Source organism: Astyanax mexicanus, chromosome 18 (assembly GCF_023375975.1).
Source record: "Astyanax mexicanus isolate ESR-SI-001 chromosome 18, AstMex3_surface, whole genome shotgun sequence".
In the NCBI taxonomy this organism is placed as follows: Eukaryota; Metazoa; Chordata; class Actinopteri; order Characiformes; family Acestrorhamphidae; genus Astyanax; species Astyanax mexicanus.
In genome coordinates this window covers 22,090,050-22,116,051 of record NC_064425.1, presented here as the reverse complement: position 1 = coordinate 22,116,051, position 26,002 = coordinate 22,090,050, and the positions used below count along the sequence as shown (strand labels likewise).

The window sequence follows — 26,002 nt, the reverse complement described above, 5'->3', positions numbered from 1 at the left end:
CATGTGGACAGATTCTCTCACCTGAGCGGTGAAAATACATTTCTACAAGTTTGTGGTTGTAATGTGACAAAATGTGAAAAGGTTCAAGGGTTATGAATAATTTTGCAAGCCACTGTAATTATTGTCTCTTTAGTCTGCCCAAAATATGAAGATATTTTCTCAAAACAGATTTAATTACACAAGAATATGCATCTGTAAAAACAAATTAGTCAATAGCAAGAATATTGTAACAGGTATTGTAATATAATACTTTTTTATATATAAAATCTTTTGGACCTTCAGTTAAAGCCTGCTTAGTTCCTCATTATATGAAACCTTGTGCCTAAGAAGTCTTATTCAGCAGACACTCATAGATGCTCAAGGCTGTGCCCTCATCATATTGCTTATGAGGCCTTTAATATCTTAATAACATTTTAAATATATTATAAGATTCATTCAGGCTGGAACCTGTAACAGTTATGACACATAATTATTTAGTTTACAATAGTGCTAGTGCTAATATAATATATAAATTTGAACATAAAACTCTTGGATCCAAATGTGTGTATCAAAAACTGGTCATTACCAAACTGTTGGTATATTAGATATATAAACAGGCAAGGAGTTACACAATAACAGCAAAATTTGATCAATCACCAATACATACTGTTCCATGTACGTAGCAGAGATCACTTTTTTTGCTGTTACTTTTTCCTGCTTCTGAAGCAATCTAAAATGGCAGAAATGATAGTGCTGTCAAATCTCCACTCTAGTGTGGAAAATGGTGCTGGAGCTGCTGAGTGGTGTGAATGGGCTTTAGGAGCAGAGACCCTCATTGACCTCAGTGCAGCCAGGCTGAGCAGCACATCACTGGCCTCATTAGCTCCAGCAGCTAATGGAGCTAACAGCCATAATTAACCCAGACTGACTGACTGACTGACTGACTGACTGACTTGTGGCCTAGTGTATCCCTGTCAAAAGTACCACACACAAGCTGCTCTGTTATAAATTGTGAAGCTGTATTAAAATGTACTATACAGTAGTAGTTTAGGTTCCAAAAGTGCTGTGTTTTTCGCACTATAAGGCACACTTAAAATTCTTTAATTTTCCCAAAAATAGTCAGTGCACCTTTTAATTCAGTGTGTCTTATGTATATTTTTTTCCAGTCAGGTTGTAAGGAGCAGTAAAGCCACTTTACCAAATTGCAGTGTTTTTCTTTTTAGTTTCTGTTTAGTTCTCCAGCACCGGGGCTGGAGTAGCATTAGCAGAAGCTGCTAACCTCTGTAGCCTATTTTCCTATAGTCTATTTTCGGCCTGTAGCCTGCTGCTAATCCCGGCTAGCACTGCTGGAGCGGTTAGCTGCTAATGCTAATGCTCCAGCCTAGTGCTGGAGAAATGAGGGAATCTGAACTTACTTTAAATAAAGATTAACATCCAGATCATTTGACTTAAAAAGAAAGTATTTTTTTTTATTACAGCTTTGTTTACTTAGCTTAGCTTTATTTAACCTAGTTAGCTAACTTTTAATTTGAGACTTTTATTAAAAACTTAAATGTTTTCCCCTTATATTTTCCTAATATCAATATTGTTTCTGTTCTCAGAAATGAATGAGAAGATGCAGGCAATTCAGGAATGGATAAACAACATGAGCAAGCCAGTGGTGAGTATGTTAAACCATCTTAACATTATTCCACCTTCTGAGTATTTGCAAGCGGCATTAGAACAGGCTTGTTTTTTTTTTTCTTTTTTTTTAGTTTCTGTATAAGGTGTTATTTAAATGTTGCTGAAACTGAAAATTTCACATTCTCTGTAAAAATGATGAACACCTGAAAAAGAAACAGTGATCTGTGACATGACTGTGTGATTGTGTCTGTCATTTACATGTGATTTAAACGGTTATACGTGCATGCACGCATGAGTGCTGTAGCTAAAGGATCTGACTCATAGCTGATGGTAAAGGATCACTGGAGCTCTGTGTATCTTAATGAATAACAACAACCCTGCAACTGCTAATGAATTTTGCTTCAGTGATTTGGGTTTAAAGTATAAACAGTTTGACACATAGCTCAGTAGTAATCGTGTGTCACTTATCACAGTGTTCAAAGCTTGTGCCGAGGGGTTAAATAGGACGGAAATTGGCAAATTAGTATTCAGATCAGTGCAGTTTTTTTCTCTGTAGCATTCAGAGTTCAAACGGTATTTTTTCCAATTTATTAGTCTATACACAAAGGAGCTCAACTCGACAGATCATAAATCATACCTTGCCTTAAGCTTGAATGTTTCTTTATCAACCTTGCAGCCTGTGGTCAGTTAGGGAAGTCATGTTGGTCCAAATGCTAGCCCAAAAGAGCTTTCATTAGCAATCATCTGGCTGTCCTTGTCCTTGTGCAGTGACTAGTGAGACAGGCTTTGTCGTCATTCTCCTCTCGAGAGTCCAGAGAGACTAAATAAATAAAAAAATAAAAAACAACACTAGGAAATGCAGTGGGCAGTGGAGCGAGGGCTCTGGTTGAAGGCCTTCTTGGATGAATGGATTATTTCCACAGAGATGAGCACAGAGAAGTGAGTACAGGAAGCAGAAGCCAAATAATGAAGAAAACAGGACCAAACTTGAAAAGAAAAGAACAGGATTAAACTTGTTTTCTTGTGGCCTTCAAGTGTGTGCCTCTCTGCCCTGCCGATGCTCACTCATATCTTTCGCTATTTTTATCAAACAATCAGAAAAAACTTCACAGGCTTGCAGCTGTAACTAAAGGGATAGATGTTCCCCTCATGTGGAACAAAGCTTAAAAAAGAAAAAGAATATTCCCTCATATTCCCACAGCCTTGCTTTCATAACATGAGGAGTTTCCTTTGGTTTCATGGGAAACATCAGGTTGCGTAAACTGATCTTACCTAAACAAAGCTAAACTCGTATCAGGGACACTTAAGGTGCAACGATGCATGGGTTTCCTGCCTAAACAGTATGTTTACAGTGATATTGAGCCATTCAGAATTAGGGTTGCAACGGTATGAGATTTTCACGGTATGATAACCGTCTCAGAAAATACCGCGGTATCACGGTTATCACGGTATCACAGTTTGTTACATAAATTATTAAACTGACCCTTAAAAAAATTACAACAAAGGTTTTTTGTTCAATTAACTATTTATTGTAGAAACCTGGAACAACTATATAGATAATGTCTCCTTAAAAAAAATAAACTGTACACCATTAGGTGAAGGAAACCAGGTTTTTCCACTATTCTTAAGGGCATTAAGGGTGTATATAATTATATATATATATATATATATATATATATATATATATATATATATATATATATACACACACACACACACACACACACACACACACACACACACACACACACACACACACACACACGTGTCACACATTACATGTCCTCTAAGAAGTAAAGATCCTGTGTTTAAATTATTTAATATCTGATAAACTGAGCCTGGGTCAGTGTCTGATCAACAACTGTTGTAAACGTCCGTTTTACTGCCAAGTTGGTATATAACCAGATAGAGGGGATTTATTTCTGAGTCTGGTTTTAACACATGAAAAACAGGCACGTCAGAATTTGAAAATTAACGCATGTAAATGAATGGCGTCTTTCACATCCAGTCCGGCGAGCACCTTTACACGGACACGTGAATCCGTCGTAGCACGCACTTCACGCCTGTACCTGCGTGCCCAAATTTCGGATAACTCAGCGCTTTTGCGGGCGCTTACCGCATGGGTTGTGCACGACTACAAAGAGATTTTATTTATGTTCAGATTAAAATTATAAACTAAACACATACTTTGCGCTGCACAGCGGGGTGGTGTTCTTGGAGATGGGAGAACAGGTTTGACGTATGTCCACCTTTAGCTGTGACTTTACGGCCACATTGATTATAAATCGGATAACCATCCTCGGGTGCGTTCGGCGGGTCTCTGAAATAGTCCCACACTGCTGATTTTAGTTTAGCCTTTTTTTAGGCGGACGGAGATTTGTTTAGTCTGATGCACTTTCTGCTGTTCTCACCGCTGTGTGCTGAGCAGCTGAAGCGGAGCAGAGTTGCGCATGCGCGGGTGAGTTTCTCCGCTGGCTTGCGTTTTACCGGTAATAAGCAAACACACACGGTATGATAACCGTGCATTTTAATACCATGGTATACCGTGAAACCGGTTACCGCTGCAACCCTATTCAGAATACAATACTCAAAAAAAACAGGAAAGATGTAAAGATGAAATTGAATTCAACCAGTTTCAAGCATTTATATTGATTTCCTTGATTTTTTTTTAGGTTACAGACATCCAGGCCAGGGGAGCATCTCTATGCTGGGTGGCCCCAGTGAGGACAGCGGTGGAAGAAGAGCAGCAGCAGCAGGAGGAGGGAGAGGAAAAATCGGAGGATCCCTGCTTCAGCTATGAAGTGTCTGTCTCTTACAGTGGAAAAGATGGAAAATATAACACTGCCTACAGGTAGCTGGCGAAGAAAGGGGATACATTAGATGTTTTAGGTCATTTTTTAAACCAGTAGTTTGTTTCTATGGTCCACATCAGTTGAGTTTGTTTCCTTGGAGTGTTTGGTTTGTTTTCACACAGGCACAAAATTAAACCACGCAAGCGCATTTTATGCTCTGATTGATCAGAGCTGTCTGACGCGGGAGCAAGAAAGTAAATGCAGCAAGAAGGTCCTGTGTTTGAGACCAGTCAGTGCATATATTTGTTCAGTGCACAGCTGAATACAGTGTTTTTTTTCTTTTAATGGGTTTTGCTGTGCAGATAAACCAAGTTGTGCAAATGTGAGCAGTGAATGCTGCACATACCATGTTTAGGGTGAAATTTGTAATGCAGCAAATGAACGATCAGATCTACAAGTTGTGTTGGAATGCAGAATACATTGAACAAGCATAAAGATCTGAGCAGTTTCAGTAGTATCTAGATGTCTGGGTCAGAACATCTCCTGAACAACTGATCTTGTGGGGTTTTTCAGGTATCCTGTAGTCAGTACCAACAAAAAGTGAAACAAGAAAGGCAATCCGTGCACCCGCCTCAATGTCGTGGACTCCAAATCTTATAGATGCAATCTGTGGAGACCCTACCTGACAACTAGGATTACTGATCTTGTTCATAAATTAATGCAACACACAGCTGGTTTAATCCAGGTTTAATCTTGTGTCTGGTGTTAACCTAGTCTGGACCTGGGGCTCCGAGTGATCCAGCAGGCTAAGCGCTGCCACTGTGATCAGGACATTGCAGTTCGAATCCTGCTCATGTAGCTTGCCATCGGCTACCGGAGCCCTAAGGGAGCACAATTGGCCTTGCTCTCTCTGCTCACATCACTCCAAAAAAGTGATGTCGCTCAGCACTAGGCATCTGTGAGCTGATGTATTGGAACTGAGTTGCTGCGCTTTCCATCGAGTGTGCTGTGATGCTACTCGGCAATGCTGCATCAGCAGCAGTTTGAAAAGTGGCGGTGGCTGACTTCACAAGGGGGGAATTGGGGGGAAAAATGGGATAAAAATTCGAAAGAAAAAAAAAAAACAGAGCCTAAACCTCTGTCTCTTAATCTTGTGGTCTGTTGTATGGTGATGTCATATCTTTGGTCTTCAGTTTTCTATTATTTTGACTTTTGATGATTTGTGTCATTAAATCACTGAGCAAAATCTCACACCAATCTTTACTCTTGTTTTTCTTTTTTTTCTTAGTGGTAAAGAACTAAGTGCAACCATAGATAACCTAAGACCAGCAACAGACTACCATGTCAGGTTTGTACTCGAGCTTAAAAGCATTTCTCTTCAGTTATGACCGTTGATATGACTGAAAGTCTGATTGAATCAGATCTGGGTGTACATGTGTTTTCATGCGTGGACTCTTGCACCTGCAGGCTCCAGGCCATGTGTAACTGTTTACACGGAACCCCCTCTGAGCCTGCTAGTTTCACTACTCTGAGCTGTGAGCCTGACACCCCCAGTCCACCTCGCAAAGCCAGCGGCACAAAAAGCACCCTCGTCCTGCAGTGGAAGGTACACACAAACACTGAGACCCAGTCTCTCTCTCTCTCTCTCTTTTTTTGACAATGTGAAACTGACAGTTGTTCTGAACAATGCATCTGTGTCATGATGATTGGACCAATATAAATGCTTCAAATTTATATGGAAAAATAATGTGGAGACAATATTATAATGAGTTCCATTTTAAGTTAAGACTTATTTTGGGTCTCCTGCCAAGTTGGTGGTTTAGAGATATAAGGTTTTTGCACAACAGCAACAATATTAACATTAACATTAATTGCTGTACACTTTACAGTGTCTGGTCACATTGAGTGACTAGTATCTGGATTGTATCTCATAAGATTACAATATAAGAGACCACCTAAAAATGATGTTTGAAGTTTCTTTGATTTTTCCAATTTGAAAACCTCTGGAATACAATCAAGAGGAAGATGGATGATCACAAGCCATCACACCATGTTGAACTGCTTGAAATGTTGCACCAGGAGTGGCATAAACAAATCCAAAAGCAGTGTATAAGACTGCTGGAGGAGAAAATGCCAAGATGCATGAAACCTGTGATTAAAAACAGGGTTATTCCCCCAAATATTAATTTTTGAAATCTTAAGACTTTATGAATATGAACTTGTTTTCTTTGCATTATTTGAGGTTTGAAAAGATTTCTCATTATCTGATAATAAATGCTCTGAATGACAATATTTTTTTTTTAATTTGGGAGAAATTTTGTCTGTAGTTTATAGAATAAAACAACAATGTTCATTTTACTCAAACATATACCTATAAATAGCAAAATCAGAGAAACTGATTCAGAACCTGAAGTAGTCTCTTAATGATAATGATAATAACATTAACTATCATTATTGTTCTTTTAATGGCTAATAGCTAAAAGACTGAAAGTTGTGTTAAACACTCTTTGCTCTGCTTGTTTTATCTCCTCACAGGCTCCATGCGACAACGGTTCCAAAATTCAAAACTACATACTACATTGGGATGAGGTATGGTCCCATATGACTTAAAATATAGTAACAATTACTGAAAAGTGATTCATGTGTGTCTGGTAATTTCTTTGCTCCTTAATTCCTTATTTCTGTTTTCTTGTTTTTACTTGCTGTGTCTCTGATCCATGCTTTTTGTGTAAAGTGGTGTAAAGTAGTGTGTTGTTCTGTGTAAACAGGGTAAGGGCACAGGAGCGTTTGAGCAGTGCTATTACGGCCCCCAGAAGCAGTACAGGGTGACCAAGCTCTCTCCAGCATCCAAATACTCATTCCGCCTAGCGGCCAAAAATGATATGGGTATCAGGTATGACACAGTTCCATTGTTATGTACACATAATTATGGGAGTGCTTGTTTAGCTCTAATTTTAGATAGTTTTGTTTTTTATAACCTGATTCATGTGTTTACTTGCGTTCATTAATACAGCCCACCTTCTCTGTTTGTGCAGTGAGTTCAGTGAACCTGTAGACATGATGACGTCATGCAGTGTTCCCGCGCCCCCACTCAGCCCAGAACTGGTCCAGGCTGGAGTCACCTGGATCTGTCTGAAGTGGAACAGGCCAGTCGGTTCACCAAAAGAAGACGAAATTAACTATGTGCTGGAAATGGAGGAAGAGGGCTCGGTCAGACATTTATTTAAGATCTCTCTCTTAAACACACACACAGACACACAAAAATCTTGGGCATACAATAACTTGATAAATTAAAAAAATAAATTAACTGTTAAGGTGAGCATTATGGGGAAAATGGAACTTTATGGTATTTAGATTTTTACAAAACCACAAGAATTTGTTATAGGTTTGAATGTGCCATCAGAATTGTTGTGCCACTTTTAAAGGTAAAAAAAATATTCAATTCAGTACAGTGTCATCCCCTAGAAATGTTTTTGGCTTTAATTTGTATAAGTACATTAATTTTATAGAAGAATTATTGGAGACAAGCCTGCTCAGGAGAGCCTCCAGTTATGATTCAACATACATCAGTTTTGTCTTTTTAGACCAGTCACAGTATATAAAATAAATACACAGCTCTGGACAAAATAAGAGTTACTTTGATTTTATCAAATTGGAAACCTCTGGAATATAATCAAGAGGAAGATGGATGATCACAAGCCATTAAACCATTAATTAAATTTTGCACCAGGAGTGGCCTAAAATTATCCAAAAGCAGTGTGTAAGACTGTTGGAGGAGAACATGCCAAGAAGCATTAAAACTGTGAATAAAATCTAGGGTTATTCCACCTAATATTTATTTCTGAATGAATATAAACTTGATTTCTTTGCATTTTAGGAGGTCTGAAAACCTATAAATAGCAAAATCAGATAAACTGATTCAGAAAATGAAGTGGTCTCTCAATCGAAATGTTCCCTGTCAGCAGCCAATGAAAACTAGTGCACTTTTTAGGCAGTTATTGGGCTTTTAATTATTTATTTTATTTATTCATTATTCATTGTCCATGCATCAATTACTCTCTAAAGAAAGTAAAGATTTGATAGTTATTTTTAGGGGTTTTAGTGGGTTTCTGTGCTCCCTAAACATAAAAAAACAAGAACATTTTGTCTGAATATTTCATTTTTTCCTTGAAACAACATCTTTTGAAAGCATGTGCAATTCAAGGCTTTTATTTGCCCTCTAATCAAATGCAATTTCTGCAGTTCTACACTTGTTCCTAGTTCCTGTTGTTTTCAGGCTCTCTACAATTGATCTACATCTCTTTAAACATGCACACAGTTCACATACATGTTATTGCAGTGCTAATACTGATACTGGCAGTGTTAATTATTTATTGCATTAATTATTAGCATTTCATCATTCCATAGGTTGCCATTAATAAGAAATACCTACATTAGAGCAGATATTCCACATATTAAAACTGTACGACTTTCTACACACCTATGATTGACTTTGCCGTTTGTATAATGCAGGGTTACGGATTCCAGCCCAGCTTTGATGGGGACGAGCTGTCCTGCACAGTCAGGAATCTACACAGGAGCACCAAGTACAAGTTCAGGGTGAGCGTGGCTTCCTCTTTGCTGTGAACACACTCTGTGAATGTTTAACGTTCTATGTAGGCGTAATTCAGACATTTGTCTGCTGAGCCTTTGCCATTAGTCTCTAGTGACCTGCGCAACACATCTATTGGAGCTTGTGCATAGAACTGGCCCCAGTGAGCTTTCATTCATTATTGGTGTCATTAGTGTGCTTGGAAGAAGAGTTGCTGCTGGATTAAATCAGCACTTGCTGTGATTCTTTCTTTTTTTCTTCTTCGGTTTTCTTCTCTTTCCATGTTGTGTTTGGGTAGATGACAGAAGACAAGGTGGAGCACTCATTCAACCCTTTGGTGTCATCAGTGAAAGGCCTGATTGCAGTTATGTTTCCAAAAACAAAAGTGTATTAATGTGATCAGGGCTCCTGGGCGGAGGCTGATGAGACTCTTGTTACCTGCTGAGAAAACTCTGCCCTCTTACAGCTCCATTATATTCCGTCATCGTGAGCGAACAAAGAGCTCCGCTGACTGATTATACTAATAAAGCAACATGAGTAGATTGATGATGCGTCAAAAGCCGTTTGCACTTTTTTGGAGGGGGTCTTCTGCAAATGAGAATGTGACTTGCAGAAAACAAGGAGCTTATTGGTTTAAATTTGATGTACTTGGGTGAGTAATATGCAGTGCAGCTACAGTGTTCTATCTGATATGATGTGATTGTAGGATAGTTAAGATAGCTAGAAATGGAAATTTTATGAACGAACTTTAAGTTGGCTTGGAAAAGTACGCTAATAATGTTGAAAACATTTAAATGGTTGCTAAGCTGTTTCTGTCTGAAGAGTGGAAAGAGTTGTTGCTATGCTGTTGACTTTCAGCTAAATGCTAGAATTTAAAAGGTTTTGGCTTTAATGGGAATGCCAATACTTTTGTCTGATACAGCAGTGTCCAAAAACCTTTGGCTAAAAGCTAAAGTCCAAAATCCATTGGCCTAAAAGCTAAAGTCCAAAAACTTTGCCTAAAATCTAAAGTCCAAAATCCTTTGGCTAAAAGCTAAAGTCTAAAAACTTTTGCCTAAAAGCTAAAGTCCAAAATCCTTTGGCTAAAAGCTAAAGCCCAAAAACTGTTGGATAAAAGCTAATGTTAAAAAAAAGTTTTTCAGGCCAAATAAAATAGGAGTAACAAAGCTATCTTTACAAGGAGTAAAGATGTACAGATGATTCGGTGAAAATGTAAGGAATCATGTAAAAAATAATTACTCCAGTATAGTATAGACAACCAAAATTTCTGCTTGTAACAAATTTAATGTAGCAAAGTAATTGTACTTCTTTACTTGACACCTTGGGCAACTGCACGTCTTAAACCAAGATTTTGCTGAAGCCACTGAAAGCCTTGGTGGTGTTTTGACTGACCAGTTAAAGTTCTTGATGTTGCAGTGTTGCATGGCTTGGTTGTGCAGCTTTCCCCGTTTGGAGAATTTGGCTGTCTAGTCTTATTTCTTTCTACTTTCAATTCTGCCATGAAATTCCTTTTCTCTGTTCTTTTTACTGGCTTCCTGTAACAGCCTGGGTCTGATTCAAATTCCTGTTGCTGGCCTTTAAAGCTAGAAATGGACCAATTTCCTTCATCCTGATGGCAGTAGCTAAACCCAGTACATAACTTGGATCCTTAGAGGCTAACTCGATCCACCACCCTCAGGGTGTAGCATTCTGTATGCAGAATTTTGAGACTTTTTTTTCTTTTCTTGACACAGAAGTGTTGGTCTGAACTTGAATGGGACACATTCCCAACTCTACAGCTCATGCAAAGTGTATTGGATCGTGTGCCATCATTTCAGAGAACACAGATCCACTGCTCCACAGCTCTGTCCAATACTGGCAGACTTTCTACCCATCTAGCCCATGCTTGACATTAGATACTGTGCCAAAAGACGCATGTTTATCTACTACAAAGAGTTCTGTTCCATTCACAGTAGTTTTTTACTGGGTCTACCCAGGCTATGAGTGTGCATTTGCACTTTTGTGTCATTAAAGTGCTTTGGATAAGCGCGTCTGCTAATTGCTGTGAATGTCAAAGGAACAGGGAAAGTTCGGATGCCATTAGCTTGCTTGCTGCCATGTTGTTAGCAACAGTAATTAAAGTTTTCACAGCCTCTCAAACGATGCCAATTGTTTCCTTCCAAATGAGCTGCCAGGCTGTGGCTAAATTGTTTTTCTGTGGTATTTCAGGTTGCTGCATACAACGCAGAAGGGAAGAGTAACCCCAGTCCTGTATCTGAGTTCACCACAGCCCCAGACAGACCCAGCTGCCCCTGCAGACCTTCCGTCAAGGGTAAACCGCATCCCACCAGCTTCCGGATGACCTGGGGTGAGTTCAAACCCAAGCTGCAAACTCAAGCTGCACATTTCACCATATTGGGGGGTTATATGCTTTGTGTGCTCTCTGTTCATGTGTGGTTACATTGAGAATGTGTGTGTGTGTTATGTTTTTTTCTCACAGATCCCCCGAAAGATAACGGTGGTTCAGATGTGTCTGAGTATGTGGTGGAAATGTCTGAAGCTGGAAGCGGTATGTTCCGTTGAAGTTGCTCTGAATCATGTTGTTTATATTGCAGATTTAAGCTTGAATGGTGATGATCAGGTATGATGATAATGCAATGTTTATATATGTTTCCATAATTTTTAGGGTCCTCTTGGGAGCAGGTGTACAGAGGCTCAGCAATGGAGTGTGTTTGTGATGGGTTGAAGCCAGGGTGCTCGTACCAAGCTAAAGTCTACTGCCTCAGTGTTGGAGGACAGAGCCCGGTAAGAAGCACACAAAAACCCTCATTATGCATAGCGGTATATTTTGATTAAGGGCGTTTTTTTTTTTTTTTACCACCTGTAGTTCATTTCTCTGGTTCGAATCATTTGATTAGTTGGTTTACTAGAGCATTTTCTCCCTCAGATTGGTTTGGTTTCACACAGGCATAAACCTAATCACAACAAAATGCGCACCAGTAAACCACGCAAGCACATTGTCTCCTCTGATTGGTGTCTGGCTCGTGAGCAAGAAAGTAAATATCCTCCTGAGACCCGGACTTTTGCTTTGTGTGCATTTTTTCATTCTCCTAGCTATTTAAGATTAGTATGACTTAAAACTAGTATAAAACTAAACTGTGTTTTTGCAAAAAACAACTTCCTGTACAAAAACATCATCCTCATATGGGGACAGCAGTTTATTTTAGCATATAACATTTATCCTTGACATTTGTGATCAGTAGGACCCAATTTGTCCAAAAACTAATTTTAGCTTTCTACCCAAAAAAAAAAAAAGAAAAAGTTTTAAACATAAAATTCAATGCAAATTTTCACCAAGCCTATGTTTCTATCTGGACTGGCTGTAGAAACTTTTGACTGGGATTCCCATCATCTTGTTTTTTATAATCAAATGAGTGTAACGTCATGTGACCACTAGATGGTACGGATAGTGTCTCCATATGAGCCCAATCGGTCAATGCTTAAAAAAAATATAAAAGTATCATGGTGCACAGAAGCAGAAATGTAATGTCCCCATACGAGGACGCAGGCTCTCAAGAGGATATAGTAAGAAGATTCTGTGTTCCACCACATGTGTGTATACACACACGTGCATGGACACAGTTTGTTTTTTTAATAGCTGTGGTGTTTAGCATTATTGGGCTAATATATCAGATAAAACTGCACCTTATCATCAGTTTACCTTTAAATAAAAAGAATAATATTTGATAGCTGGGTCGGTTCTCACCACAAGCAAAACACTCCAGAGATCGTGTGGGACCGGACCGGGATCACCTCCTCTAGCAGGTTTCTGTCCAGTTGATTTGATTCGTTTTTACACCTGCTCAATCGAACCGGTACAAACAAACCAGACTCTGTTCAAACTGGACCAAATTGTGCTGGTGTGTAAACACCCTTAGTGTTTTATCTGCTCAGCAGACTAAGGGCATTTTCGCACCAGCACTTTTTGGTCAGGTTAAAACGAACTCTGGTCCGTTCAATTGAGCACTCAGGTGCTGATCAAAACCTCTTGCATGTCTCGTTCCAGTTACAAGCAAACTCTGGAGTGGTTCGCTTGTGGTAAGAACATGATCCGTTCTTGATTCAACCCAACTATTGAATATACTACTTTTTAATTAAGCTAAACTGCTGATAAGACACAGTTTAATTAATGTATACATCTGCACTGCACGTCCGAACACTGTGTTTTGAAAGCTGAGTGTTTCAGCGTCTAATGTTAAATCAGATGTATGTGTGGTGGAACACACAATCTTCTCACTATATTTACTTTCTAGCTCCTGTGCCTGACAGCTCTGACCAATCAGAGGACACAGCGTGCTGGCGTGGTTTATTGGTGCACATTTTGGTGCGTTTAGGTTTGTGCCTATGTAAAATCAGACCAAACAGCTGAGCATGTTTTATGCCTAGTGCTTCTGCACTGGCGGCAGTTGCATTGCAAGTAATAGGGGAAGTCCCAGTGAGTGGGAGCCTAAATGGTTCAGCTACATTGGGGAGAATTGGGGATTTTATGTATCACTCATTGCTTGTTTTTATGATTATAGGCACAGAGAAACACAGAATTACCAGCTTCACATCCCCTGCTCTACTCTATGCTATGTAATCTGTCGTTTCACATACATTTTTATTTGTAATATACAAAAAGGACAGTTTTCTTTGTAAATTAAAAGCTTTCTCCGAGCTGCTCATATTCATTTCTCCGCTTCATCTCCTAATCCCAGCCATAATGGCTTTGTCCATGCTTCTCAGAGGCTTTTCCCCCCCTGTGTGTAGGGCTTGCCAGAACTGAGCAGTGACTCATGCTGGTAGGCGTTGTTTTCCACAGCCCTGAAAGTGAGCATGGCTTCAGATAGCAGTCACTGGTTTTGGTGTACACACAGCTTTATTTCAATCGGAGATGTCTTCATGTATTTTTTTCATTAGTTCATTCAGATATTCTTCATTCTGTATTTCATTCACTCTTATAGTGAGCCCTTTCATATGATGATTACAGAAAGTACTGGTATTTTCCATACAGCATCAAAAGTGTTTGTGAGAAGGATTTATACAAACATTTAAAGAGAAATATAAATACAGACCACTCCACCATTTTATCAGTTCTACTTAGTCTATAGCTCTGGAAAAATAAGAGACCACTTCAGTTTCTGTATCAGTTTCTCTGGTTTTGCTTTGTATAGGTATATGTTTGAGTAAAATGAACATTGCTGTTTTATTCTATTAACTACAAACAGCATTTCTCCCAAAATCTAAATAAAAATGTTGTCATTTAGAGCATTTTTTTGAGGAAATGAGAAATGGCTGAAATAACGAAAAAGATGCAGCGCTTTCAGACCTCAAATAATGCAAAGAAAACAAGTTCGTATTCGTAAAGTTTTAAGAGTTCAGAAATCAATATTTGGAATATTTGGAATCACAGTTTTCATGCATCTTGGCATGTTCTCCTCCACCAGTCACACACTGCTTTTGGATAACTTAATACCACTCCTGGTGCAAAGATTGAATATATTCCAGAGGTTTTTAATTTGGTAAAATCAAAGAAACTCATAGTTTTTAAGTGGTCTCTTAATTTTTTCCAAAACTGTATGTAGGAGCAGCATTTTATTTCAGGTCAGGACAGCTATTATTTGGGTTATTGATCGTTCTGCAGTAACATTTACATGGTATTGATGTTAGTACTAAAGGGGGTTTAAAAACTGCAGCAGCACTGCTGTGTCTGATTCTCTTATACCAGCACATACAGCCTCACACACATATATTATCACACACCACCACCATGTCAGTGTCACTGCATTTCTAAGTTACCTAAATAATACCATAGAAGAACAAGTGGAAAAAGGATGTGATAATATAAGTATGCAGAGAAACTGAAGGACTACAGTCTGTAATAATAGAACTGCAAAGTTCACCTATATGATCAGTGGAGCTCAACAAATGGACAGGAATTGTGGAAACAAATGCACCCATCAGATATAATGTGTTATTTAGAAAAATGACACTCTAAAAGAATACATTAAAGTATAAAAGTATAATAGTTACAGTAATAGTCCTGTAAACACCAGTAATTATTGGTTAAGATCTGTGTTTAGTTACCTTATTTTTTGTGTGTGCTTGTGTATCTTATAGATGTCAGAAACGCTGCAGGTCCAGTTGCCGGCTGTTCCTCCTGGCCCGTGTCAGCCACCCAGAGTTGTAGGCAAACCCAAAGCCAGAGAAGTTCAGCTTCGCTGGGGTAAGCTTACAGTGTGTGTCTGCGTACATTTTGTGCCATATTTTATTGTACACAATCCTTAATTTTTTTAAATAATTAAAGCAAATGTATATTAGGATAATAGCAGTATTCTGCTTTGAAATCAGCATTTTTGTGTTTGTTTTGCTATTTACTGAAGCTTGGGTATTTATTCTATAATTGTTTAGGTTTGCAGTTTATTTGCATGCATGTTTTGGTTACACTCACATTATTTTGTGTTACATTATTATTGATTCATTCCAAATTAGAGTATTTCAAATTAGAGTAAATTACTAATAGATTTTTAAAACGTTTATTTGAAACACATTTTTGAATTTACTCAAATATATATTTTTTTCATATTTTCAAGATTATCTCACAATAATATTTGTGACAAACATTAAATTATATCAAATACATGTCAAGAGTACACTACTGCAACAAAAAAAATATATAAGTGTTTTATTTAGTATAAATGTAACAGTTTTTAAATAAGGCAGAAACAAACACATCTATAAACATTTCTTTTTTTTTACAGTAGATTACCAAGACTATAGATTATAGTGTAACAAAATGAAAAAAGTAACAAAAAATAAAGTAATGTAACCACAAACTTAAGTGCAGCATATGTAGTGCCTACATTTAAACTACAAATAAGATATTACAAGTTATTAGCTACAGTAAAAGGCCAAAAAAAAGGCTTTTAAGAATATCGCAATATCACTTTTTTTTTTTTTTTTTTTTTATTATGGCAAAAATGTTGCACACGCTTATCACCCACCCATGTGTCCTCAGCACTATATCACAACTGAAATATAGACAATAACAACAATACAACATTAATTTATGTTTAAATATTGTAATTTATGCTTATGTATTGTATCTCCTGATGTGCTTACATTTACATTTATGGCATTTCGCTGATGCCCTTATTCAGAGCGACTTCCAAGGTTATTCCTCCTGTGTGCTTGTTTGTGTATGCATAATTCTGACTCCTGTTCCTCCCACTGTTATGTTAGCTTCTCCGCAGGTGGATGGTGGGAGTGCCGTGTGTAGTTACAGCGTGGAGGTGTTTGCACCCCAGGCGGAGGAGGGCAAGGAGGTATACCAGGGCTCTGACCTTGACTGCACTGTGTGTAGTCTTCTGCCTGGGAGATCCTACGGCTTCCGCTTGAGAGCAGCCAATAAAGCTGGGGTAAGTCGTAGTTACACACCAGAAATATATAAAAGGGAACCTTTAAGAGAATGAGATTTTACATCAAATTTACACTCACACCAGGTCTTAATCCTCTTATTCCCAGTGTAGTCGATCAGCTCATATATGTTTGGTGTCTAGGTTTTGATTCTTGCAGATCCAAGGTTGAAGTTAATGTTGGTTTAGCTTATAACAAGTAATAAAAGCGTATTATTCTTAAAATATTCTTATAATGCAAATATTTAGGTGCTTTACTTTTGTTACTGAATTTGTTGCATTGATTCAGTTTAGTATAACAATGAAAGGAAAATGTCCTTCACTATGGATGCTATTCTTTTAATAAATAATCCCATCAACTAGGGGTGTGCCATATCATATTGTACGTGGTAATATCGTCAAAAATTTTGAATATCATAAATGATATTATACCCTGAAATATCGCGCCATATCACCCGCCCCTAATTATTACATCAAAATACTATTTTCTTGCCGTTTTTAGCAAAAGAAAAATTCATGCTCTTGTCATTTCCCATTATATATCGACTAAAGACAGATTATATCTGTCCAGTATCATTTATTTTACTTTAATCCTGAAAATATATGGAAATATTTGGAGTATATTATTAGTATCATGACATTCTGCATCATTGACTTCTGTTACAAATCTAATAAAATATTTTTTTTTAATATCTCAGTTAGCCATATTATATTGCATGCAATAATACAATTCTAAATTATTTTTCTAATTCAGTGTTTTGTCATATCGCCAAAAGTATCGTTATCGTGAAAATACCATGAAATATCGTGATATTATTTTAGAGCCATATCGCCCACCCCTACCATCAACATCATTGTGATGCTCCTTTGAGCTGTCATAAAGTGAACAGCACCTCTATCATCATTGCGTTTCTAGCAACGCTGCTAACTGCACTATGTAACTATAGTTAAGTGGGCAGAACACACTTCTGTGACTTGAAATCCTGTGACATTACTCATTAGTCCACTTTTTTTTCATGTCAGCGATGCTTTTGTATCTCTCAGCTTGTCCAGAAATGCATGTGTAAAGTGTGGCTCAAAGTGCAAATTCCACGAAGAGCAGTAAATAGCAATTGTCACATATCTTGTATATCGCTGATTTAAAGAGAGGAATATTCTTTTGGAAGATTGTTCTCTGTACATTTAATTTGATGTTTGTTGCAAGCTCAGTCACACTTGTTCTGGCTTTGATTAACAGTATGGGCCGTATTCTGAGCGCACCGAGGTGACCACCGGACCAGGAGCACCGGAGCCTTGTCGACCCCCTCATGTTGTGTGTAAATCGCCTTCATGTGCAGTGGTCAGCTGGGAAGTAAGCATTTTCTTTTAGTTATGTATACTCTCACTTCATATTATTACATTTTAGTATGACTTTATGTATGTATATATATTTTTTAAGCTTTAGTCCTGGTCAGCAATGCCACATCTCAGGCATTTGGTACAAACTGTATTGCTTTAGCTGTCACTTGCACACATGCTGTGATGAAGCTGAGAGTAAGGCCCTTCCTGCTCTGCTCCAGGCTCCACCGTGTAATGGTGCAGCAGTGACTGAGTATCGATTAGAGTGGGGGGCAGCAGAGGGCAGCATGCAGGTGTGCTTCACTGGACCTGGAACAAGCCACGAGCTCAAGGGCTTGCTACCTGCCACCAACTACTTCTGCAGAGTGCAGGTAAGGAGGAGAAATGGAAATCAGGGTTTGATTCCACAATTCAAACCAGGCTTGCTATTTGGGGAACATAGGAACACAGAAGCTAATGATGGGTTTACAGGGATTATACTAATTTAATCAACCTCATAAGACCTTAATTTAGGATTGCTTGTTAGAAATTACTGATGTTTATAGTAAGTTAAAAAATAAGTATTCACTTAAAATGAATTTCTTTGATTCTACCAAATTGAAAACCTCTGGAATAAAATCAGGAGAAAGATGGATGATCACAAGCCATCAAACCAAGCTGAACTGCTTGAATTTTTGCACCAGGAGTGGCAAAAAGTTATCCAAAAACAGTGTGTAAGACTGGTGGAGGAAAATATGCCAAGATGCATGAAAACTGTGATTAAAAACCAGATTTATTCCACCAAACATTGATTTCTGAACTCTTAAAACTTTAAGAATATGAACTTGTATTCTTTGCATTATTTGAGGTCTAAAAGCTCTGCATCTTTTTTGCTATTTCAGCCATTTCTCATTTTTTGCAAATAAATGGGAGAAATGTTGTCTGTAGTTTATAGAATAAAACAACAATGTTCATTTTACTCAAACATATACCTATAAATAGCAAAATCAGAGAATCTGATTCAGAAACTGAAGCTGTATCTTAATTTTTTTCAGAGCTGTATATATTTTCTTTTGGGGGTGGGATGAATAAACAGTGTAGGCTGATTGTGAATAATTGTGGATATCATGTTGTTAGCTCCACCAAGTGGTTAGATTATTTTACTACATTTAATCGTTTTAGCCCTCTGTGTTATTCAAAAGATTTTACTGCATTTGACAAATTAAAGAACAACATTTTACCACAAGAACTATGAGTGGTTACTAACTAGATATCTTTATGAAGCTTTATTTCATTTTAAAAGCCATAAACCTATTGATTTAAATGTTTTCGCCTAATAGAGCCTGTAAAGTACAGAATCTATCTTTTCTATCTCCCCAGATATATATCAGATGTCAGTTAGCCATGGACATTAATATGAAGCCTTTTTAAAAAAATGATATTCTCACAAGTGTCACAAGAGCCCTTATTTATGTTTTCACATGCAGGCAGTGAACGTAGCAGGTGTGGGACCCTTCAGTGACGTTGTTCTGTGCCAGACGCCATGCTCTGTTCCGGCTGCGGTCAGCAGCGTTCACGCTCTCCGCGAGTCAGAGATGAGAATGGATGACCGAGGCTCTGACAGAGGAGAAGAGGAGGAGGAAGAGGAGGAGGAAGACGAGGAGGGTGAGGACGAGGGTGACGCGCCCTCTCCGCCTCTCTACTCCCCGTCCACCTGCTTGGGGCTGCGCTGGGAGGCGCCGTGTGATCACGGAGCAGAGATTACATCTTACCTGATCGACATTGGAGAGAGACAGCCAATTCTCACAGGCCCTGTAACCAAATACATTATACAGAACCTGCAGCCGGATACAAGCTACAGGTAAATAACTTCTCTACTAGCATCTGATATAACAGCTCTAAACACTTGTTTCCTCATTATTACTTAATACACCAGTGTTTTTTAACCCATGGTCCTGCAGGTATGCTTCACTGCACATTTAATAGGTTTTCTGTTTTGAAAACACTAACTGACAGTCTGAAATAGCTTTTTTTTTTATAAGATGAAAAAAAAAATGTAGGTTTGTTTGGAGCTGGGAAATGGTTAAATGTGCAGGACAGTGTGCCTCCACGACCCAAATTGGAATTAGCAAGTAAATAATCAGAAATTTTATGTTCCGCTTGTTTGCAGGATAAGAATTCAGGCTCTAAACAGCCTGGGTGCCGGTCCCTTTAGCCACACCTTTAAGCTGAAGACCAAGCCCCTGCCCCCCCTGCCTCCACGCCTGGAGTGCACTGCATTCAGTCACCAGACCCTCAGGCTCAAGTGGGGGGAGGGCCCGACCAAGGGCACCCCCACCGACTCCCTACAGTACCACCTCCAATTGGAGGACAAGAACGGCAGGTGAGACCCTCCTTTGCTTAAAGCAGAGGTTTCTCCTTAGACCCTTTCACACATGCACGGGAACATAGAGTTCCCTCAAAAGTATAGTAACAGTGCAGCAAGTCCATTTCTTTCTGCTGTAAACTGGAAATATTTGGGTTTGACATATAAAGATGAATATAAGACAATGATCAACCTTTCAGCTTTTATTTTTAGGTATTTACACCTGTCTATCTTCTTTTACATGGTTTAAAAGATAGCATTTTTGTCAGAACCCACCAATTACATATTGAATATTTAACTGGTCTTTCATTTAGCATTTACATTCTAGTTGACATTCATGAAAATGTTCAAATCAGAACTATGAGTTATGTAAAATGGACTTTGGGTGTATTACAACATGATAAAAAGTACTTACCTTTGTCTGCTCTCCCACAGCTTTCTGAGATCCAGTATTTTGTGCACTTTGCCCAAACATGCCTTAGAATAAGTGATACGGGGCATATTTTGCCCCTGCAGATAAATTGCTTTTTCCACCTTTATTCAGGTTCAAAGTAGCTCCACTCTTCATTGGTAGAATCCAGAGAGCCCTGACATATAAAACTGCACCAAAAATTCTTATAAAGTCACTGTTTACATCCCATAGTGTAAGTAATTCTCTGGCGCTGCCATCTTAAATTTAAGTCCCAATAAGTCAATCGTCTGGCACAAATAATAAAACTATTTGAGCAAACTGTATGTAATAGTCACATTTTAATACACTCAAAGTCCATTTCACACCGGAATTCACGTTTAAAAGGTAAGAAGTGTGAGCTGTAAGCTGTGATGGCTTAGCTGAGATGTGCACATGGGAATAAAACAAATCCTTTTTTAATCGTTAATTAGGGATTTGGTTAATTTACAAAGAGAATGATACTCATCCTTGTAAGAGCAGAGCTGTGAACAATTATGTGATAAAAAAAAAAAACATCATGACTGATGATGTCTGATCTGATGTTTAGGTTTTTCTAAAAAAAAAAAAAACCTAGCTAAAATATAGAAAATATTGGTGAATTAGGCTAATATTTCTGAGAAATAAATAATTCCTGGAAAGAATAGAACCATTGAATTCTTCCTCATTTTCTATTCTATAACCATTACAAAGCATACCCTGTCTTTGTACCATTGTTTGAGTTAAGACAAAAGCCGTCAGATACAGTTTTTCCTCTTTTTGTTGTTGTTCTTTAGATTTATATCCTTGTATAAAGGACCCTGCCATACTCACAAAGTGCAGAGGCTAAATGAGTCTACCTCGTACACGTTTCGCATCCAGGCCTTTAATGAAGCGGGCGAAGGGCCCTTCTCCTCTGTTTACACCTTCACCACCCCTCGCTCACCCCCAGCTCCACTCAAAGGTACGGTCCCTTACTGCATACTTGCCGGAGCTGCTAGTGGATTCTCTTTCTCTGTGTCCACTTTATCTGACTTTGTGTTGTCTATCACTTTGTAGCACCACGTGTGGAACGTCTGGAAGAGTCTTGTGAGATCAGTTGGGAAGCCCTGCCACCAATGAAGGGAGATCCGGTTATCTACTGCCTGCAGTGCATGCAGGGAAACTCTGAGTTCAAACAGGTACCTGACTGCCTCTGTTAGAGTCTGAAATTACTCAGTTAATCCTGCAGATTCATATTTATAAGTTATTTAGATGTTTTTTTTTTTTTTAGATTATTCACAACTATAAATTTATATAATTTAAATATAAACAAGAAAAACAATACATATTTTCCCCCCAAAATACAGTGCCCCCTTACAGATGCCTTTTTTTTTTTGTCATACTTGCTTTTTATTCCAGATGATCAAACTTTTGTCAAACAGTAAAAACAAAAAGCAGTTTATTGGTTTAATTATGATTTCATTTATTAATTCATTTATGGAAAAAACATCCAAACCAACCTGGCCCTAGGTGAAAAGTAATTGTGCTTAAAATAAATTAACAGTGATTAATCACAGTTTTTGGAAAGCTGAGTTCAGTTTCGCTATCCACACTCAGGCCTGATTACTGCCAGGTCTGTAAAATTAAGGACATATTTAAAGCAGGATAAAAAAGCAGGTTAAAAAGCATTTAAGCAGGATAAAAGATCTAAGAAAGCAACACATTATGCTCTGATCTGGAAAAAAACAAAATCAGGTAAGAAAAAAACGCCATTGAAATCAATCTTTAAAATGTTACAAAGTCATACATTTCTAAGGCTTTTGAACAGTGATTAACCTTCACATGAGTGATCAACCTACCAAAATGACTCCAAAAGGGCATGGACCCCTCAGGAGGTCACAAAAGAACCCAGAACAACATCTAAAGAACTGCAGGTTCTAAGGCAAAAACCCCTGCTGACCAAAAATAACACAAAGGCTTGTCTCTCAGCTTTAGAGGGCGCATACTTTTTCACATAGTCAGGTTTGTTTGAATATATTTTTTCTACTTTTGAAATCTGTAGGGGGCAAATACTTTTTATCAGTGCTGTTTATTGTAAATTAACACTTTCCTCATAAATCTGTGCATCCTTTACATCTCCTCTGAATCATTCTGCTTATTAATCTTGTCCCTGTTCTTCCAGATCTATAAGGGCTCAGCCACTGTATTCCAGCTGCCCAGTCTGAGCTCGTCCGCTGAGTACCGCTTCCGAGTCTGCGGCATTCGCCAGTGCCAGGATGCTCCAGAGATCATCGGACCCTACAGCTCGACCGTCACTCTGCTGCCCCCTCGCATCGAATCCCCCAGCACCTCCACCTCCACAGGGCCTAAAGCTGCCGAGATCCAGCGGCCCAGACGGAGCCTGTCGGACGAACAGTTCTCTTTTCTCATTATTGCCCTCCTGGCAGTCACTTCCATTCTCATCGCTGTCGCCATCCAGTACTTTGTCATCGAGTGAGCCCCCTTAAAGGCGTGAGGCGGGATTCGGAACATTTTATGGTTCGATCTTTTTTCTTTCTTTTTTTTTCGTTTTGTATTTGTTTGTTTTTTTTTGTACGTTTTCTGTAAGTTTTCGTTTCCGGTATGTTTCTTTCTTGGCACCAGCGTTGTTTGAGGGAGACGTGTGGAAGGGAAAGGATGAAGAAAGCAAGCCGAGGCTGTAGGTCTAATTTTGCCGACTGATCTTTTTGACTCTTCTCTTTTTCTCTGCTGTCGATCCATTCTTTCTCTCTTTTGCGCTGTTGGAAAGAAGTGTTCCTCTGGTTTTAGCTGAGAGGTGGTTATTGAAGGATTAGGAATGAAGCTTACTGCTTGTCACATACTAATTTTACCCTTGATTACATGTGTAGCTGGAGATTTTCCTCATATTTATATTTTCAGTTTTTATGATGATTTGTTAATTTGTCCAGTATGTGACACTTGATCTGTGTTCCAAAGCTAGCTTCGTGATGGCAGTGTTCACTGGTTTGCTGGTTTGGGCTTGGGACTCAGAAGGCCAGTGAATACAGTGTGCAGGTCGGCAGGAGGGGGAGGAATCTCTGTCCTGCAAGCACATGGGAGAAGGCTGAAGCCTCAAAGGGACCGAGCCTTTCCTGGGAGATGTAGTAGTCTAAGAGGAGGAGGAGGTGGGCGGTGAATATGCTTGTTCACGTTATAGAACATTCATTTAGCACTTTCGTCAAAACTTTTTTGATGTGCAGAATGTGTAGGGATGCAAAAATGACTAGAGAAATGGTAGTATATTTTTGTACAGTATGATGCAAGGACCTGTTCATTTTAAGAATGGATTGGTATAGGGTTAGGACAATGACTGGGGGTGGGGGGTGGTGGGTATAGGGAAGAGGGGTGGAGAAAAAAAACAAAACAGAAACCTAACACAGTTAAAGGATATTTTTACTATCATGTAAGTATACTGTAGCTTGATTTTACAATCATACAGCTGCTTTGCTCCAAAATATTGTTCAGCACAAACAATGTATGCTTATCTGAATCTTTCCTTGAGTCGTTATTTTTGCACCTTAGTGAACGAAAAAAAAAAAAAAACAATACTGAATGCGTCTTGTGATACGTTTTATGGAACACATTCTCTGATTGTGCAAGCCCTTCTTGTGTTTTGGATGTTAAATTGTAGTACCACAAAATTAGTGTTATTGAAATCGTTTTATTTCAAAATGATGCTGATTTGACTCGTGATTTGAATCAACAAGTTGTTCTGCCTAGTATTTTCTTAATTTCTCTCAGTTTATTACTTATTGATTTTTTTGTTTATTTAGGTTTAATAACACAAATTATATTGATTACTTATAGCAATATTTTTTTTTTTCGATGTATAGAAAATTAGGTTAATCCAGATTATTATGTAGAGTATATTCTCAAATATTCATTCTTTTGGTTGTTTGTTAATTTCCTTGATCAAATTGCATATTTAAAGTTTATTTTATATTTAAGTACAGCATCAGAGTTATCCATCTCCAGGGAAACAAAGAAAAACATGTTAAATCAAAAGCAAAAAGCAGTGATTAATTGATACGATGTGTTGACTCTACATGTACTTCCTGTGAATCGAAATTATTTGCCTTTTCTCTGTGTTAAGTCATTGTGACTGATTGCCAGCGCTGCATTGTGGCAGTGTGACAATCTGGCCGTGGGGTCTAGTGTCGTGCTTGGTTATGGCAACGGTGCTGTCGCTACCATTAAGAACTACAGGTACCTTGCAAGAAGTCTTGGGTGAATTTTATGATTTGGTCTATTAGATAGTCTGCAATTGTCTTCTCTTTGTCACTGAAGGAAAAAAAAATAAAGAAATCAAAATACCTATTTTTGATAGTGAAAAAAAAAATGTAATTGCAAAGTGTGCCATTTTAACATCTCCCCCACCATTAGTAGGCTTCTACATTTGGTTCAAGGGAGAAGGAAAAAAAATGACAAAAAAAATCAAGAAAATATGCACAAAAACATGACCATTTTATGTAATTTTAATGTTTGCAGTTACCTCATACACCGTACATTCCAAAATGAAAAATTTGTTATACTATACATACATATCACTTAAAATGTTCGTTATGAGATCAGAAATGTAATCATAAATATGTATCTAAAGTGTATCTGTAAAGTCATGATATCTACAAAAAGATTCATGCACAATAAAAAAATGTATAATTCTTAAATGTCTTTTTATGACTTTACCACTGCTGCCACGCTCATCAAAAACAAGTGCCTGCACATGCATACATACCCGCCTCTGTCTGACGAAGGTGTGGGTTTTCCAGCACCAGCATGTTTTTGGGAGTGAGTAAATGAAGGAACCTACATCTCTGATGCTGTGTGAGATTTAATTTGGGAGGTACTGTCCTGCATGTTGTAGGAGATGATGATACTGGCCTATTTCAGGTATTAGTGAATTCTTGCACTCTTAAACTGGTCTTTAAAATTATGTTCAGCTGCACTTTTAGAACAAAATGTTTGATCAGAAATTTTAGGTGTGCAAGGGGAAAAGAAAAAAGTTTGGGTGCTACAAGATGCATATTCAAAATAAGGCAGGACATGAAATATTCTAGTCATAAATGTATCTCAGCAAAGCTGTTCCACTCACAAATGTACCTTAGCAGAGCTATTCCAATCATAAATGTACCTCAGCAGAGCTATTCCACTCACAAATGTACCTCAGCAGAGCTATTCCAATCACAAATGTACCTTAGCAGTGCTATTCCACTCACAAATGTACCTTAGCAGTGCTGTTCCACTCACAAATGTACCTCAGCAGTGCTATTCCACTCACAAATGTACCTTAGCAGTGCTATTCCACTCACAAATGTACCTTAGCAGTGCTGTTCCACTCACAAATGTACCTCAGCAGTGCTATTCCACTCACATATGTGCCTCAGCAGTGCTATGTGCTATTCCTCCGCAGAATTGTTCTTCATACGATGTAGTTCATCCACCTAAAGATTTGAC

General features: G+C 38.3%; 1 protein-coding gene across 4 annotated transcripts in view; it reads left to right on the top strand.

Moving 5' to 3' along the window:
* Positions 1-25,215, top strand: part of fndc3a (fibronectin type III domain containing 3A) — a 99,513-nt gene extending 74,298 nt beyond the window's left edge. For all 4 annotated transcript variants that reach the window (XM_007236717.4, XM_007236718.4, XM_022679350.2 and 1 more), the window contains 20 exons: positions 1,581-1,639; positions 4,275-4,453; positions 5,683-5,742; positions 5,862-6,000; positions 6,930-6,983; positions 7,163-7,287; positions 7,430-7,604; positions 8,907-8,993; positions 11,194-11,332; positions 11,465-11,533; positions 11,651-11,769; positions 15,124-15,229; positions 16,246-16,421; positions 17,656-17,769; positions 17,978-18,127; positions 19,223-19,596; positions 19,906-20,118; positions 21,325-21,491; positions 21,587-21,708; positions 22,692-25,215. In XM_007236717.4, the coding sequence (XP_007236779.3) occupies positions 1,581-1,639; positions 4,275-4,453; positions 5,683-5,742; positions 5,862-6,000; positions 6,930-6,983; positions 7,163-7,287; positions 7,430-7,604; positions 8,907-8,993; positions 11,194-11,332; positions 11,465-11,533; positions 11,651-11,769; positions 15,124-15,229; positions 16,246-16,421; positions 17,656-17,769; positions 17,978-18,127; positions 19,223-19,596; positions 19,906-20,118; positions 21,325-21,491; positions 21,587-21,708; positions 22,692-23,006 (2,942 nt within the window). In that variant the 3' untranslated portion in view covers positions 23,007-25,215. The remainder of the gene's footprint in view (positions 1-1,580; positions 1,640-4,274; positions 4,454-5,682; positions 5,743-5,861; positions 6,001-6,929; positions 6,984-7,162; positions 7,288-7,429; positions 7,605-8,906; positions 8,994-11,193; positions 11,333-11,464; positions 11,534-11,650; positions 11,770-15,123; positions 15,230-16,245; positions 16,422-17,655; positions 17,770-17,977; positions 18,128-19,222; positions 19,597-19,905; positions 20,119-21,324; positions 21,492-21,586; positions 21,709-22,691) is intronic.
* Positions 25,216-26,002: the final 787 nt, after the last annotated feature.